This window comes from Pygoscelis adeliae, unplaced genomic scaffold (assembly GCF_000699105.1).
Source record: "Pygoscelis adeliae isolate BGI_AS28 unplaced genomic scaffold, ASM69910v1 Scaffold58, whole genome shotgun sequence".
In the NCBI taxonomy this organism is placed as follows: domain Eukaryota; kingdom Metazoa; phylum Chordata; class Aves; order Sphenisciformes; family Spheniscidae; genus Pygoscelis; species Pygoscelis adeliae.
This window is the reverse complement of record NW_008825564.1, coordinates 2197989-2216784: the sequence shown is the minus strand read 5'-3', so window position 1 is coordinate 2216784 and position 18796 is coordinate 2197989. Positions and strand designations below refer to the sequence as shown.

Genomic DNA, 18796 nt, shown 5'->3' with positions numbered 1-18796 from the left:
AGGAAAAAAACCCCTCATAGTCCCTTATAAAGTAAGAAAAGGAAAATGTAAGTGACAAGCCATAAATATCAAAAGACCAAAGAGTTAATAAAAGGAATCTAAATTTATTTTTGTCATTACCAGTAATAATAATAATCTCATGACTGGGAGGAAAAGGAGGAAGGCCTATGCAGAATTTTCAGGGGGTTTTTTTGTTTTTTGTTTTTTGTTTTTTTAATTGGCAGTATCACAGTCTCTGTCACTTGTCATTTGGCTGAAATAACATGCAGTTTTTGCCAAAAAAATGAGACTATGCTAAGCCTAGCTGTCTTGACAGTAACCAGAATTGTTTCTGCTGCTGTTGAGAAGGTTGTTCTTCGGAGGTCTGCTTCATCGATGTGGCTGTGCTGAGCAGCTTTATTGTAGTAAAACCGTGCGTGGCACAGGAGCATGCTAGCTGACGCTGCTTGGACATGGTTGCAGACTGGTTTTAATTTTAAGGGAGTTGTAATTGCTTAGTGCACAGCTTGGAGAGAAAAACTTGCTTTAAATTGGGATGGTTGTTAAATTTTGTCATCTTCCTATTGGAAATAATAAATGCAGCTAGATGAGATTCATGTAAGCTTCTAAATAAATGTGTATTTGTACGTTTTTTGACTGTCGACTAAGAGGAGTCTTCTATTGAACACATGCAGTTGCAGAGTTGGCTGCTGTACAGCTGGAAGTCTCTGAGACGGCAATTGTGCATGCTTTAAGGACAAATTGTATTGTTCAGTGAAATTCTAGCTCTTGGCTTGTCTTACAGAGATAATACCGTATACCAGCCCAGTGGAAAACTGAAGACAGATTGGTTTGGAGTTATTCCGACTTTAACACACTTTTGGGGACAGTTGCTCAAATACCTGCTAATGTTTTTTTCCATCCCAGTCTGATGAGTATTTCAGTAGTGCTGTCAAAACACTTAAGCAGCCCTTGCTCACAGCCACTTGTTCCTGTCCTGCTTCGTCTGAAGAGTTATGCAAGTACTGTATGTAGCAGACTGGACTGGAAAACTGCTGTAGATTATTCAAAGTGACAGTAAAGGCTACTTTTAATACAGTATTCCTTAACCCCTGATTGAGCTCACAGTCTTGCCCCAGAAAATAGTTGTGTAAGCATAACTCACTGGGTAAATGGAAAATGAATTTTCGGAAGATATGGACAATGCTAAGCTAGTAGGTCTAAATAAAGTAATCCTTTTCCACTCTTCCCAGCTACTGGCTGCATAGTCCCTGTTTCTTCTCTTGGTCAGCTCCAGTGCTCATCAGACTCCTCAGTGAGCCAATTCAGTTTGTTAATCCGGCAGAAAATAAGCCAGCCGATGGAGGGAGGAAATTAATTTGTATTTTTGACGGCACCAGGCTGTTAGACAGGCTCAGCCATTCCTGTGAAGCTTCACCTGGAAGCATGGATTACTTAATCTGACATTGCTGCCAAAATCAATTCTTGTCCAACAGGGGCTTTACGCAATCTTCATTTCTTAGTGCTTCCATAATGTCGGGAGAGGGTGACTATCATCTATGAGGCAAAAATCCAAAACAGTATATAAAATCAGGTTATCTGGTTATACCACTGTGGAGATGGTAATGGTAGGAGAATGAGAATGGGCTGCAGCCCTATCTTTCAGTGCAGTTCTCATGAAGGAAGAAAGTGGGGTAGGTTTTCTTTGTGGGTGGATTTTTTGTTGGTCTATTTTTCTCCTGCTTGCTCTCTTTTGGGTTTGTTTCCCCATCAGTCTTCAGGCTTGGATTCCACCCTCCCTCTCAACACACACGAGCACAATTTCTTGCATATCCTTCTGGTCAATGTCATATACATAGTGCACGCTGTACATTTTAGATAAAAGCCTCATCTGAAGATTGAACCATCAAAGATCACATCTTTCGAGAGAAGAAGGGGAGAGTTGCTGCCCCTTGCACTCTCCCCATCCTAAATGCCTTTTCTCCAGGGTTGTTTTTCTTACTTTGACTGTGCTTAAGAATATTAGCATTTAAATGACGGCTGCTAGGTGGTGATATCAACACCTTGTTGACAGGAACAGGGAAGAGGAGAGGAGACAGTTGTACTGGTTTTTGTTGGCAATCACTTTTGTAAAATGTGATAAAAAGAGTAATTCCAGCAGTGGATTTATATTACCAAATGCTCTTCAGAGTACCAAGCTGGACAGAACTAATTTTTTTTTAAACTCCAGACAGAAGTGTAGTATTTGAGGAACGAGCAAAAATAAGAAGAGCCTAAAATCTCCACTTCTGCAACTTTCTAGAATGTTTTTGTCTCTTGGACTGTGGTGGCTGTGGGATGTGGTGGTTGTGAGGAGTGGGAGTGCTGCTGCATAACTTAATAGTAATTTTGCAGATTTCATCCAAATAATTTATTTCAACCTCCTGGCCAGAGTGTTTCCCAGACTTCATTTATATGTGATAAGTCACACATGATACAGACAGAAGCCAGAAAGATATACTCCTGTGTATTTGTCTTGTCATATTTCTAAACACTGCCTGTAATCCAGAATGTGGGCTATCCTTGTGTTTGCCTGAAAAGCAGTAGCCAAATACTGATTTAATGTGGTTAGCAGGTCGTTCGAGAATCATAGAATCATTTAGGTTGGAAAAGACCCTGAAGGTCATAGAGTCCAACTGTTAACCTAGCACTGCCAAGTCCACCACTAAACCATCTCCCTAAGCACCACACCTACAGGTCTTTTAAATACCTCTGGGGATGGTGACTCAGCCACTTCCCTGGGCAGCCTGTTCCAATGCTTGACAACCCTTTCGGTGAAGAAATTTTTCCTAATATCCAATCTGAACCTCTCCTGGCGCAACTTGAGGCCATTTCTTCTCATCCTGTTGCTTGGGAAAAGAGTCTGACGCCCACCTCGCTACAACCTCCTTTCAGGTAGTTGTAGAGAGTGATAAGGTCTCCCCTGAGCCTCCTTTTCTCCAGGCTAAACAACCCCGGTTCCCTCAGCTGCTCCTCATCAGACTTGTTCTCTAGACCCTTCACCAGCTTTGTTGCTCTTCTTTGGGCATGCTCCAGCATCATAATGTCTTTCTTGTAGGGAGGGGCCTATCCATTATCCTGTCAGTTTTTCTGTAGAGTAGGAAGTTTTTGTGAACATCTTCCACCTTTGCTAATAATGGCCCTCTCCACGGCCATACTGCATGAAAAGCTTTTATCCTCACTGGTATTTTTATCCTACTCTGCACATCTTTAAACAGTGCAGGCTCAGAAACATCGGTTGCGGTGGTGCGGTGTCGCTGCTTTAGCTCTTGACGTTGCGAAATCCAGTGGGTCTGCACTGGCTTCCCCAATGGGACAACATTTTAGTAGTTCTCCCCAGTGCAGACAAGCCCTTGCTGTGCACTGCATGTTACCCCAGCTGGGGTTTAGATTTGAGATGTCTGGTCCTTGTACAGCAATTTTTGCACATGAATCGGCAGGAGTTGATCCGGTCAGGTCCTTGCTAAGGTGGTCTCTGCTGGAAGCTACTCGTGACATAACCTGCAGTATTTGAGCAAGTATTAAGTCTGCATGGCTTTGGGAAGTCCAAAGGGAACTGCTGTGCCTTGGGATTCAGCTGGAAATATATCACAAAGTTCCTTTGAGGCCAAACAGGAAACATATTATGGTAGCGAAATGTCTAAATAGGTAACTTATCGTTAACGTTTATTTTGCATTATGTTGGCATTTGTTTTGAGATTTCTCCCTGTATAAAAATTGCTGTCTGTTTTTGTCTTTCACCACTCTAGTATCTGAACCTTTCACAAACGCTAGTTAATTTACCCTCATAACATTTGTGTTTTGGCCATGGTTTTATTCCCATCTGTGCAAGTGCAATTGAGGAATGGTTTCTAAAAAAAAAGATAAATATAAGTATCGAACTAATTACAGTGTCTAGATTAGTAAGACTTTCAGCATTTTTGACCATACCGGTGGTAACTCACCCAGGAAGTGTTTTACAGAACTGTCTGGTTGCTACCACAGAGTCAGCCCTCTGAAGGAAACAACAGTTGTGTATATATAGAAAGAGGAAAGCTGGTGGAGGTGGCAGACTGTACTTGTTCCTTTCCAGGCTGACTTGCTGGAAGAGTTAGCTTGGCTATTCTTTCAGTGGTAACTTTAGTGTGGTCTGCAGGTGAATATGAGAGGAACTCCTGCTCATGCTGGGTCCTTCTGTATTAGGTTTTTGGTTTGATGATGGGATGAAAATAGCATGTACTCCTTTAGATAACAGCCGCCACCTGTTCAGTGGTAAAAGTCTATAATCATCCTATACCATGTTGCTGCAACATTTGATGTCCTAGATTGATTGCTGCTCTTATCACACTTTCCAAAGCAATAGAGATTAATAGAAATGGTTTGGTCTAATACAATGGTTATCTTTCCTCTCAAGTCAAAATTTGCTGTCTTTGTATTGCTTCACCAGAAAAGTCCTATATGATTCAATTATTTCTCCATATTATTCTAAATTTATATTTTCATTTACATTGCACATCTTCTGACCTCAAGTTAACTGATTGCCAGTTAACTCAAGATGGATAAGAGTTCTGTAAATACTAAGAGAGTTGTTCTCTAAATGTTTTATTCTAGGATTCAGATGTTTGTTCTTTAATCCCTGGGCTCAGTCATGGAGAAAATGCACCTGATCATAGCCTGTTGTGAAAAATATCCGGCAAAACTGAGTCTGCCCTTTGAAGTGCTACCAGTTTGCAAACACTGCACTTGTTTCTCTTTGATGTCAGACAGACACAGCACCAATTTCAAGTTTACTTGCTGCTTAGCCAAAGCCAGCACCTAAATGAAAAGCAGCTGTTTTAAAAACTGGGCTCAGAAGGATGCTACGAAGTTTTGCTGGCATGTGCTGCATAAGGTTGCTTGGACGCACATTTGGGAGATGACAAAAACCAGTGGTGGTGGTGGTTGTTCTTGTTCGGGTTTAGCAGAGTCTGCCGCAGCCAGGAAGCACTCCCTTTGCAGAAGCACAGGAATGACATGCTGCTGAAGTTGGGGTCTCCTACTGTGGGAAATGCTTTGAACACTTCTGCTCCTAAAAGCATGTTGAGGGTAACTTTCTCCCCTTTTTAAGGCTGTCTGATCATCAGGATGCTTTTTGTTTGCTCATTACTACTGGCTACACGGATAGTTGTTGTAGCATAAAAGAACCAAAGCCATGAAATCCAAAAATAAAATCTTGTTGCTTTTCTAATTTGAGCTAGGCTGTAGCCCAGTCTGTGCATGGATACATGGTAAACTGTGCCATCATTATCTTTGGGCATGAGTATTGCAGCTCACAGCTAGCAATGAAGGATTTCAAACCATTGTTCCTGTGATATACTCTCTCTGTTTTCTCCCCTGATGGTTACACAAGTCAGCCCAAAAGCTGCCCTCCCTGAGACTGGTCCTTCTTGAAAAGAGTCTGTAGATAGACTCATGCCATCTCTGTAGAAAATACAACATTACTTATGCATAAACAGAATGGAAAATGCAAAGTGTGAGGAGTTGCTGCTGTACCAAAAGGAAAAAAAAAAAAATCTAGCCAAGTTCTGGGAGAGAGTTTTATCAGTGATTGGAGAGCTTGGAGTCCTAGAGCTGTTGTGGGCTGAATGGCGTGGCAGAAAGTGCCAAGGGGAAGACCTGGGGAGAAGGGGACAGGGAGGAAGGAGGGACCTCCTTGTTCTTCTTTTGAACAGTAGTCTGCCCAGTGTTGGAGCTGCAGCCAACCCTCTGAAATAAAACTGTGAAATAGATTTAGGAGACACAAGAAGGGGTTAAGTAGGAGATGGATATTTTCTTCTTTTCTTTTTTTTTTTTAAGTGATGTTTTAAAAAGAAGTTAGTTATCTTGGATGCCATTTTTACCATTGATAGTCTCTTTCTTCAGCTTGCTTAGTACCATAATCAGCAGTGCTGAAGCTGGTTATTAGCAGGAGGATGACTTGCAAATTGTGATTAGTGGGCTACAGATTTCAAATGCACTTATTATTCCCCTCCCTTAATATTTGGCTTCTGGTTTCCTGAATATAGTAATATGATGCCATAGCTTCTGGCTCACTGATGAGACACAACAGTGTATATCTTGGGGCGAAAAATAGGAAACGCCTAAACAAACCTCTTGGGGTATGTTAAACCTCTTGCTGCAATTAGGAACCAAGCATTGTGGAAGCTACTAGGAAAGCAGAGCATCACACTGAAGGTTGGGTGTATAGCTTGGCCTCTTAGAATCTGAATCAATAGTGACATTCTTAAGCAGGTCATTGTCTTTCTCAAGTGGGTTGATTCAGTACCTTGGGTCTAGGCATGTCCATTGGTGTGTGAATTTTAAGAGCAAAAGAGCTATGGGTGAGCTTACATGCTTTGTTGGAATAAGACTGCTGCACTGTATTTATGTGTCATGGAGCTGGTGTAAGATGGTTTTGAGTTGTTGAGTAAATGCAACTCTGTAGTTAAAAACCCGGGTTAAATTCTTTGCCTCCCTTTTAAATCAACAGAAAACTTACCACTGACTTCAGAAGGTCAGGATTTTGGTCTGTGTTGGTGCTAGCTGTACAACAACTTTCAACCATGCTGACAACTCTGACTAGAATGGAGACTAGAAGTAAATAAAAGAGTTTTTCAGGCAACGGACTACATGTCATAGCAACGAGACAGAAAATGCTTAATATGTAAACCCTTATTGTTTTGTACCGAAGACTTCTTTTACACAAATACTTAACTAATTTAGGATGCCTAGACATGCTTTAATGGTTAAGAGAAACAGGTTTTAGAGAAATCTGATATATTTCCCCTATCAACTGTCTTTTCTCTTCTGTTTTTTTCCTAACAGAAGTTAACACAAGTATTCTGAACAAATATTTGAAATTAATTTTGAATGTTCTTTACCAATACTGAACTGTTTCTATTCACAGCGAATTGTTAGTAATTTACTGCCTTTCATTGTGTGTCTGTCTTTGAATTTTATGAATCAAGTATGGGTGTGTGGGGGGGGTTGTGTATACATAGGTAAATAGAGCACAGATGTTTTAAAGTGTGGCTCCTCACGTGCAAGTTTTAATTTTGCAGACGATATCAGAAATTGCAGAAGATAATGAAGCCCTGGTAAGAACCTGATTAGATCATCACCTTGCACACTTCCTCTTCTTTTGCATGACTGAGTTCAGGCCCTTGTGCTAATCTTTATATGTAAATACAACTGTGCATATTCATTCAGCCAGTCTTCAACATTCTCTGTTTTCTGCTCTTTGATGCCTGTTAAAATTTTCTGATGAAGCCTTTTTTGCTTTGCTTGTGGAATGGGTGCTTCATTTCTGTAACTTCTGCGGGGGCTTCTACTATTTCCTAAGTAAGGCTTTTGTTTTGTTTTTTAATTTGAGCAAACAAATCATTTCCCTGCGTTCCCCAATTCCCCTCTTAAATTTGTCTGGCTTACATGACTGATGATAGGCAATTTTAACTGTTGATGTTAGTGAGATGAAAGTAAGAGTCACTGACAGTTTGAATTCCTATTATTTGCTGGTGCCAGGTAATGCTAGTTGTTGCAGATAACCACATAAAGGAAAACTGTAATATAGGAAAGGGCCTCATATCAGAAAGTTCAGAAGCATGCTTATTGCCCTGATGATTTTGAATAGGACTCTTCTGTGTGCTTTAAGTTGAGCACAGGCTTCATAGGCTTTGATAAATTGGGGCCCCAAGAGATATTCCAATACCTTGATTGGCTTGCAAATTTGACATGTCAAGTATAGCTAAAACCCAAGGAAGCAAAAGAATAATTAATCAATTAACCATGCATCTGTCACTCTGAGAGCTTGATGTGGTTTATCACACAGGAAATGCAGCTCCTCATCTGAATCCATGCTAAATCATACTTTCACAAATCTGCTGTAAACCAAGTTCTGAAACATACATTATTAAACCATTGCCTAATAAATAAATTAGTAAGAATAAATTTGGCAGGAAACTTAAATCCTTCCTCTACATTCGCTTTCTCAACCTAATACGAAGTAACTTGTTTCATAATAGGGAAGTTTAGATTCTGAGGCAAATGATTAAAATGGCATGAGGCTTTCAGAATTCTTGGCAGCATCACCCCTGCTGAGACAAGGTACCTCCTATGCATTTAGATGATGGGTTTGTCCTCAATGCTCTGAAAATAGTTCTCTGTGGAAGAATAGTTATACTCCTTCAGCATCTCTCTGCTTCCAAATTCTGTTGTCCTGTAGGCTTCTCTACATTCAGTTATGTGATTGTCCTCAAGACAGTACTAAAATACTGACTTATAGTTGCATCACACCCTGGTTTTAGGACCTGATCATACTGATGATGTGAATTAATTTTTTTTTCCCCACAGTTTAGCTTTGTTTACTCATGGGAACAAGACATTACCCACTTTAAGAGGATTCTTTTTGATCAGTGTAGATATAGCACATCAGTGGATGCAGTAGTAAAGAAAGCGTATGTGACTAAAGTTTATTCTAACTTTGGAAGTTAAATCCTGCCAGTAGAAGCTTCAATTTACACTGGGGCACACAGTTTAATATTTTTATTTCCATCAGCAGTACGTACAATGATACAATTAAAATAACACAAATTCTTGAGTTTGGGACTTGTACTAAAAAAGATACCAGAGCCATTGGTCAGGACGTGAAAGCAATAGTTCTGGAAGCTGGCCTGTTCGTACATTTTGAAGGTAAAGTGTATACAGTAATGCTCTATGAGTGTAGATATTGAGCATCCTGACTTTTTCACTCATGTATTAATGGGAAAAGGTCCAATGAAACAAGAACTATAAAAAAAAAAAACCAACCAACCTCAGAGCTTGATATAATGAACTAAACTAAAATTTAAAACTTTGCAGCTTCCACCTGCTGTCTTCTTGACTAAAGGAATTTAAAGAAAACAAACGCTAATTAAAAAAAAAAAAGTTACTTTTGATTTACAGGATGACATATTTCATAAAGTGCCAGTATTTAATTTTATCTCTGGTAGCTTGCATATGCTAGCCTGATTTACTTAAAACCTGATTTTCACGTAGAGGCCTTGTTTAATAGCTTTCTCCACTGAAGGAAGTTCTTCTAAAATGTGAGTTTCTTTTTCTCTGCCTTTTCAGTTTTAGGGGTTGGCTAATACTTGAATTTAAAAAAAAAAAAAAATTCCCATGAAACAGCTCTATCAATTGACCTTTGTATCGCAGTACTGAATTGTAGTCAAACCACGCTGATTGGAGAGTGATGTTTTTCCTTTGTAGTTAGTTATTCCTGGTCTTTAAGAAAAGTTGGTCCATTTAAGGAAATTACCATGAAATGAGCAAACCCAGGAATTTAAAAGATGAGGAATAAGAAAAAAGGTAATTCTAATCACATCTTCATGAAGAACCAGTGTGTAATAGTTCCTCTGGGCTAGTTTCCCATGCAGACAAATGCTTAATGTATCTCAAAGTGGATTTAGTCTTACTCCGTAATAAAAGTATCTACACCTGGATTTATTCAAGAATAGTTACAGTTCTGTTTAAAATTCGCAGCTTGTTTTGTTTAATCAGAGTTAATTTTCAAGCTTAGAGAAGCCCTGATACCAGGGGTACAAAGCTATTTCAGGTTTTTGGAATGCAAGTGGTTTAAAATCAGTAAGGCTGATCCCTTGTATAATGAATGCTGTGAAACTGTACCACAAAGAAATATTTCAGTGGTGCTTGGCACGATGCAAAAAACCCCAGCACTGTGTCAATTGCAGTGCAGCAGTTAAGCGCATTTTCTGTAATCATCTAGAAAAATAGGGGCAGCTACCCTGCAGATTGTTCAGTCATTTTCAGCTGTACTGAGTAAGTACCAAGTAGGTGTGAATTGCTCCTAGTTTGATTTGATGGTGGCTTAGCTTCACCCTTGGAAAGGTTACTTGAAGAAGCAAGGCAGTGTAGAAGCAATGAAGAGGAGCCGTAGCAATAAAAAAAGGTACTTGCTCACTCTGTGCTTGCAAAGCATCCTGATGCATCATCACTCTTCGTTTTAGACTTAGTCAGGTTCTTGCCCCCATGGCTTTTCCAGAGCTCATGTCCTCCGATGATTAGATATATTCTGCTCCCCTGTTTAAATTTATTCATGGCCGTTTATCCTTGACAACTCTAGCTTAAAAAGCTGTTCTTATTCTTTTTGATGTTGACCTCAGTGATGTCAGGCCTTTCAGCTGCCCAGTATTAGGCTGTGAGTACAGTTGCTGAAGGATAAGGGACTTAAAGTTAACCACTTCCTTAACTCCTGCATTTGGTAGTAGGCTGCTACTCTCTTGTTGCCTCCTGCCCAGTTAAAGTTGTTTCTTTGCTGCCTTCCCTCTGCACAATTAGAGATCAGCTTTGATTCTGTTTTGTCCATGAAAAATGGTTTGTGTAAAGATGTACTGTCTTTGGCTTCTAGTCCTAATGGACTGGTGGTGTATCCTGGTTGTGATAGACAAGCAACAGTTAATTTCCAGGTTCTCCTATGCAACTTTTATCATACAAAACATGAGATGGTCCATCTAGCTTTATAAAAACTCATATTGCTTTTTTTTTTGTTGTTACCTGGTGACAGCCTGAGCCTGACTAATTACCTCGATTTAAAGAATCATTTGAACACCTGAATATTTTCCCCTCCTCAATAACAATACAATGTTCATTTTGATATGTCTGTTAAACACGGATTGAGGTTTGTTTGGCTTTTTTTTTTTCCCCAAAAACATCTAGGGGATTTGGGTGCTCAAGTCCCATTAATTTATTTTGATAAGAAATCCAAATTGCTTTAGACATCTTTCAAAATATTAGACATAATTTTATACATACATCTGAGGATTACTTAGCACACATGATGAAAAGATGGTTTAGCAGTAGAAATGATACTAGGAAGGCAGGTGAGAGACAGGTGTGGTGGTCAGGGTCACATGCACATTCCTGTAATTTTTATTTTTAGGAAAGCATGCATTTTGATATTAGCTTTTGAGGTTTTTTTCTTCACAGTTTCTTAAGGTAAGAATGCAGAAAATTCTTAGGAACGTAAATTAACAGGCTTTTACCTGATATTTCTCTAAAACCTAAAGATGTGAAAGGCAACTGTTGACTTACTCTTCAGTCAGGTTTGTCTGAGGGGTTGAGGTGCACAGGCTGTGGATCAGAGCATGGCCATCCATCCACACTAGAACAGCTCATGCTGGGACAGCCGATGGTGTTACAGACCACAACTTTCTGCTGCTTCTGAGGCTTTTGCTGAGAGCTGCTGTGGGTGAGGATGTGCTTCATGACCAGCTCGCCCATCCTTGCAATTGTTGTTAGAAGAGGGGAGTCAGACATCAGAGAATGGGGAAACTTCATCAGCTGTCCCAGCGTAAGGTGTCCCCACCTAAGAGCCAGAGCCCTGAACAGCATTCAGGAGGGATTGTACAAATAGCTTGCTTGATAGTGTAGGTCATTAAAATGTCAGCGTTAGTGAGGTATGAAATTGCAATTACACCGTGCATCTTTCTGATCATTTTTCCACTCTTGCTGCTATGACACACATGAAAAAGTATCTTCATCAGGAATTACTGTCAAACTATTAAGTCATTTTGCCAGGGCAGCGACGGTTTGATATTTACAGAACTGTCATGTCTTGTGCTGTGGATTAGTCTAAAAAGATTTTATGAAGAAAGAGGCCCCATCATTTTTTGGACTTTTTGTATGACAAAAAGACATTCACTGAGAATTTTGAGTTAAACAGCTCTTACCATGTATTTTCTAAGATACTACTTTTATGAACAAGCTTTGATCCCCTTGATATTTCTAGCATCTATTCTGTCTGCTGCTCTTAATAGTATGAGTGCATCTGTGCATGTGTGTATTGAAATGAATTGCTTGAAAGTCTATTTCTACCTATCTGCTTGTGTTCAAACACATAACAATGAATCAACACCACTGCCTTCCCCCTCCAGATACTTTAATCCTTATCTTGCTCTAGTTACCCTGGAGATTGCTTTCATCTCTAGCTGTGCTATTCCTAATGCTTATCCTTTAAGCCTGGCTTTTGACCTTTGCAGTGCCGCTTAGTGTATACATGTGTGTGCAGGTGCATATGTATAGCTATATATTTAAAAAATACATGCTGTGTATGTGTGGTGCTGCATAATATATAGAGTTGGAGTATTTTCTTGCTGCTTGATTAGTCCCAGTGTTGCACCTCTTCACTCTCATTAATTATTTGAAGCGGTGTCACTGGAGTGACACCTGGTGGGGTATCTGATCATTTTAAGTTGAAAAGTACTTTCACCTTCTAGATCCCGAACGGTAAACCAGGTTTATATGTTAATACCAGTATTTTCAGCTCCATTAACCCAGTTTCCCTTCCAAAGCTGTGGAGGAGGCTGGATTAAGTGGCAGGATTAATCAGTAGTTTTGGTGAGAAGAATAAATGAGACTGTTGGATGTAAAGGGATTAAACTAACCTGAATTCCTGCCACTGCTGTTCTGAAGGTGAATATCCATATGCAGGTTTAATACAGTTTAAGTAATCCCTCTGAACTATATCCAATGTTAATAGGGATTAGCTTTCATGTACAATTAGTTTATAGAGGAGTATTTATGTATTAAATAAATGTTAATTGTCTAAATTTTTAAACTACATGAGAAAATCTAGGGGAGATAAATTATCTGCTTAGTTTAATGCTGGGAGAGGTATTTTTATCTACTTTTCAACCTATATAGCCTATCTTTTTGTAATTTTTTTTCTTTTTATTTGGATCTAATTTAGTTTAGCTTCTTAAAATACCAGAATTCCATATATTTGTAGAAGTATTCTGTCATGAAGATGCATGAGAATTTGGTACAAGTTTTTAGAAGGAAGCCTTTCCTAGGGATGCTGTTTTATTTGTGTAGTCATAAATAACCATTTTATGCAAAAGGAATGGATTGGGGAAAATGACAGGACCGGAGCTGATTAAATTTCCTGCAAAGACTTATTGTCATCTTGTTATGAAATCCTTGGTTATTTGGAATGCTAATGATGACATTTAAAATCTATTTTAATTCTTAAAAGGTTTGCAATATTAAAAAACAAGCAAACAAAACCAACCCCCCCTACCCCCCAAAACAAAAACAAAACCTTCCAGATCATGTATTTGCTGAACAAAATATTCCTTGCAGAATTACAGTGGATTTTTTAAAGACACTGTATTTTTCTTGTTCGCTCTTTGATGTAGTTTTCTCATTTTGTCATGAATAATCAAAGCCACTGTGGATACCCTTACTTACTGTAGAAGAGAAAGGAGTGTGTGGGGGTTTTTTTGTTTTTGTTTTTACTCACAGAATGTCAAGAATGATAAATTTATTTTTAGTGGAGGGCATCTGTGAAGTTTTGATGAACAAGAGCTCCTATCTCTAATGAAGGGGCCACTAAAGGCTGCATCTCACCATCAGAAATCCCTAAATGGCAGATTATATCAAATCCAGTAAACTGGCTATTGGAGTTGCTACATTGAAACTGATTTTGTGCTTTATTCCTCTGTACTGCAGTACATGTCTTCCATCTGAATGGATGTTCACTTACTTGTGTTGGGTTGGTGCAGGATAGTAGGGGAGCAAATCACACAATAAAGATTACCAATTACATCGCTTAACTGTGGCTATAGTGTTAGACTCAGGTTTTCATCATACTGAGAATTGTAGTTCCAATCTGACAGGGTTTTGGTTTTTTTTTTTAATTTTATCTTTTTATTAGGTAAACTGTTGCATTAAAATCAGTGGGACTATTCATGCTGTTTAGATTGATTGTATGCTTATGCTTGTTAATAGCTTAGTGGCAGAGTACCTTGCAGGCAGTTTGGCATGCCCTTAAAGGTAATATGCTGCTTCGTTTCAGGCTCTGTGCACTGCTGCTTGTATTGAGTAGTTATCTCATTGAACGGCTTCACTGAAATCATTATGGCTGCTGGCTGTTCCGTGCCCTGACTATATATAGAAATGAAGCTAATCTTGAAAAGCTGGGGTTTAACATGGAAAATTCCTGTGCAGCTGGTCAGGTTAGTTCATATTTTTTATGTTGAGTTTAAACCCATTTTGAACTTAGTTGAGTTCATACAAAGATGCATTGAATCTCAAATTTACAGGTGTAAATTTACAGGTGTAAAATGCAGTGTAGTGGCCTGCAAACCCTAAACAATTTGAGCTGCTTGCTTAGATAACCTTTGGAAATTTGCAGTTTGCTTGACGTGGTTGCCCATAGATTAAAAAACAGGAGATGCATCTTCAGGTTCAAAGAAAGAAATTGAGGCATTAACTATTGGAAAATTGCTGCTCAATAGAAAATATCTTCTGGTGCATTTTTAAAATATATTTGCTTCCTTGTAAGAGAAGGAACAAACAATCCACTAACTTTCTGCCGATCTGCTTGATACAGAGGTACCAAAACATGGCACTTCTGTATGACATTCAATTAGGAGCATTTCTGTAAGTTGCTAAGAAAAAGCTCATTTCTTTTCTTCTGTTAGATCTAAAACTCTGAACTTATAAGAGAAGTTTAATTTGGACTATCTGATTTCCTTGAGCATGGCATCTAGTGTTCTCTTGGGGATTAGTTCTTCTCTTACAAAACTGCTTTCTTCCAGGTGACTATTCTTGATGTCCATGCTAAATTGTTTTGGAGACTATCTGTTGCACGGCCTCTCTTGCTCTTCTGCTACCTCTTAGTCCATAATTGGCTTCATTTTCCTGCCTTTCTAAAAGCTTCCTGCTGCTTTATTCCCTCGGTCATTGCCCTGCTGCATTACTGGTAAATGTTGTCATGACTCCTGTCTCTTGCAGCTTTGGAGATATGTTGTCCTTTACACTGACTGCGTTTGTTGAGCTGATGGATCATGGGATTGTATCGTGGGATACATTCTCTGTGGCATTCATTAAAAAGGTAAATTTGTAATCAATGCTGTCTGTTCTATATCAGTTTAAATTTTTGAGGTGAGTTGCGGTTCTCTCTCTCCCCCCGGTACATTATTTATGTCATTGGTCAAAAAGGTACATGAAAATGGGATTAAAGTGCTATTTCAAACTATAAATCTTTGAAGTTGCAGGATCTGGCCCAAATTCTACAGAAATCAATGGGAGTGAAATGGGATCAACTCTGTATTAGGCTTATGACACAAGAAATTGCTTGCTCAATTACAGTGTGACTTCCCTGTGCAGGTACAATGCAGTTAAAGCAAAAATTAGTATTTTGATTGAACGTAAATTAAAATGAGTAATACCATATTTCTTGAAACAAAAATAGCACTGAAGGGTTTCCTCTGGGGGTATGAGAAGAAGAGAAATCAGTTAATTTACCAGTTGAAATTAAGCTGATACCTACTGAGTTTATCAAGTTGAACTCTGCCCCCCACCCCGAATCTTGCAGCTGAGGTCTGTGGTTTTGAAACAGATCTTCCCGCGATTTGCAACATTTTTTTCTTTTCTTACATGTAGGAGATGCACAAAAGCAGCAGAAACACGGGAATACTCTTTAAGTACAGAGATTTAACAGACTTCAGAAAAAAAGTTTTTGTTACTGATCTAACCCTTTTCCTTTTCTGTGGGGGAAAAAAAAAACCCCACACCTCTTTACAAAGAATTTTCAAACCAGATTGAACTCAGAACTTATCTTAAGTTGAAGTGCATTTGTGTAGGTTCAAAAGATATCAGAGTTACTTCACTAAAATGGTATCAGAAGCAGCAATGGAACAAATATAACCCATGGCAAAGATCTCTTCATTTTAACAGTGTGTGTCTGAGCAAAGACTTTTAATTTAAATTTAAATTTGCTTAGGAAATTGTTACCACCAAAGGAAAGTACAAATTTACTTTTGTTGCCAAAAGTGAAAGAAGAATCAATTATGAAAAGAGTATTAGATATTGAAGCTCAGTTTTGGTCATTAAAAATGTAAAAATGATGGATGGTATTTGTAAGAAAAAATAGTATAATTGATCTGGTTTTTGGAGTCTTTTTTTTTTTTTTTTGGCCAATCTTGCGGTCTAGATAGATTATGATGATGGTTATTGTTAACTTTTCATGGCAAAGAAAATAGTACAACTGTTCTTTAAACTGACTTCATGAGATACAAGCTCAAGCCCATAATGCCTTATTTGCTAGGGGACCCTACTAAGAAATGTGTGAAGAAACTTGCTAAAATGAGTTTAAATCAATCTACTTTGTTAGTGACTCAGAATGATTGTCTTTGTCTAACTCCGTCAAGATCTTTTGCCCTGTGGCTTGTATAGTAACTACAGAAGAAAGTGTTGGGTGCACCCCTGTTAATGACTCATCTCTTCTGTATGACACTTCCATAGGTTTCCCTGGACAGTGACCCAATTTAAAAAACAAAACAAAAGACACAAACAAAAGCATTCTCATGAAGTACCTATGAAAACCAAAACTGGCGAAGGAAAACCAAAAGTGAAACTGGTGGACAAGAAAGGGACCAAGGAGAAGAATAGGACAGTTAGAAGAGAAACAGAAGGATAAAGAATGACAAAAATAGAGGAAAGAGGCACAGGCGTGTCCTGACCTGCCACGCAGTTGGGAGCCAGAACAGCAGAGCCCTCAGTGGGGCTCTGTGGGCAAGGGGCAAACCTTTGGACCATTGGAGCATGTCTCTCTGGCGCCAGTCTGCAGCTTTATTGTCAGTTGCTTCTCTGATCTTGGCTTTTGACAGGCCACTTGATGTTGCTGATGGGCTGGCTCAAGTGGTTGACACGATGGATAAGGGAGCTGATAAGTTTCTGCTAGCTGAGGGGGAACTTCGCAATCCTACTTCAAGTGCTTCTGCCCTTTGAAGCTGTCTTTCATGTTAAATGGAAGCCAAACCGGAACGGGGAGGAATTAATCTGAACTTTTTTCTTGAACAGTTTTCTAATTTGAAATGTAGGAGCTGGAGGAGACCTTAAGGGGAACCTCTAACTGCTTCTAATGACTAACTGCTTGCTATTGGATGCAGTCTCCCTCCCATCCTTTGGGTACATAAAGACTGCTGTTCCAGCTGCTGCAAATAAGAATTGACGCTTTCAAGGAGAGCTTTGTTCCTTATCTTAAGGGAAAATAGCATCATTTGAAAAAACTTCCTTATGATATGCAGGATTCTCTCAAGACCTTTTTCTTGCTTATGACAATGAAGTTTATTTCCAGCTTCCAAAGTTGCCTAAAGGATTTGGATGCCCAGGTCTTAAAAAATGTCATGGTAATTGGATATCAAAATACATCTTCCTTTCCTTCCTTTCCTACAAGGGGAGAAATAAAGTTTGTAGTATTGGTTGAGATAGTTAGAAATATCTCTTAGAATTATTTATATAATTGCTGTTTCATAACTGTGTGATGCAGAGTCTTAACCTTGATGAATTGTTTACTCTGCCTTCTAAAATGTACTGTGTAGGAAAAGGGGGTGGCAGCAGGGAAAGTATCTCTGTGTCTCACAACTGTCAGTTGGTTTTTCTGTAGTCAAGTGCAACTCTAGTTCCTTACTTGAAAATGAGATGCACGCTTTAAAATTTTACTAGGCATTAGGACTTAACAGAGAAAAAACTTTGTCGGATTTTTCTGTACACTTCTGACATCAAAATGGTCCAGGCAAATAACTAATGAACATACCACTGCTCAGAAAATCAGATCTGTTTCCTTCACTGCTCTTTTCCTGTGCAGTTTTTGTTGGTGGCACAGTTTATTTTGTTTGGGTGTTTTTTAGTGGGTTTTTTTGGTTTTTATTTTTGGTTTTTAACTTTTGAATTCTCTCTTGTGCTTTAAGCGATGCTGAAACAGGAAGAGAACTCAGATGGTGTAGTTTAGATTGCTCTAGGTTTCTCATCTACCCTCACTTTACATGTTTAGCTCCTGTTTCAGCAGAGCACTGGGGCTGAATGTGTAAAAGCATTCTGATTCCTAATTTCCCTTGAAATTGATAGGAAGTTAAGCACCCAGCCACTTCTTTTGTATGTGGCTACGTATGTCCCGATGGGACCATGCAGATATTAAGGTTACAGGTATTTTGCTGAACAAATAGTTTTATCCTTAATGAGACACACCCATGTGACAGGTTTTCATGTGAAAGTGCAAAGCAATGAACTTGCTTATTTCTGGAGGAGAGGTTGTATTTCTGTGAGCTTACATTATTTTTATCATCAGAATTTTTGATAAATGAATGCAGGATTATTTTTTGGATGTTGAAAACCCTCCCTGCCTGTGGTGCTCAAGAAGGAACAGCAAATAACAAAAATTTTAACTCCTATTGATTCTTGTCTCTTTTCAAGAAGGGTCTTTTTTTTTCCACATCCAGAACTTCAAGTATGGTAAAAAAGTTTCTTCTTAATCTAATTTTGCTCCCTCTGGAACTGGCATGCCTTATTTATCAGGGTAGACAAGCCTATTATTTCTGGCCAGACTTCGTGCTTCAGCAAAGTGGTCATGAATATAACATAGCTTGACGTGCAACTTACCTAGCAGATGTTTTGCATGTATGTTCAGTGTGGTGTGTCATAGCTTTTTAAACACACAAGCCAGCTTCACACCTTGGGTTTGTGTTTGATTAAAGGACATTATGGTCCAGGGTCAGAAGAATAAATATGTCTAAGGCAGCCTTTCCTAGACTGAGGTTTCAGTTATCTATACTGTTACATTTCTGCAGGCCCCTGATATGAATATGTTATATCCCAGTGAAGCATTTATACTGCCACTTGAAATATCATGGGAGGGAGCTGCTGCACCAAGAATAATTCATACATGTCAGGGCTTCTAAAGAGGATGGTGACAGCGGTCTGACAAGTTGGGACACAGTCT

The 18796-nt window shown here is 38.9% G+C and overlaps 1 protein-coding gene across 1 annotated transcript in view; it reads left to right on the top strand.

The window, feature by feature from the left end:
* The window catches only part of LOC103923990 (engulfment and cell motility protein 1), a 160088-nt gene that overhangs the window by 42840 nt on the left and 98452 nt on the right, over positions 1–18796 (top strand). Inside the window, exons 6-7 of the mRNA XM_009332425.1 lie at positions 7077–7112; positions 14809–14908. Coding sequence (XP_009330700.1) covers positions 7077–7112; positions 14809–14908 — 136 coding nt within the window. The remainder of the gene's footprint in view (positions 1–7076; positions 7113–14808; positions 14909–18796) is intronic.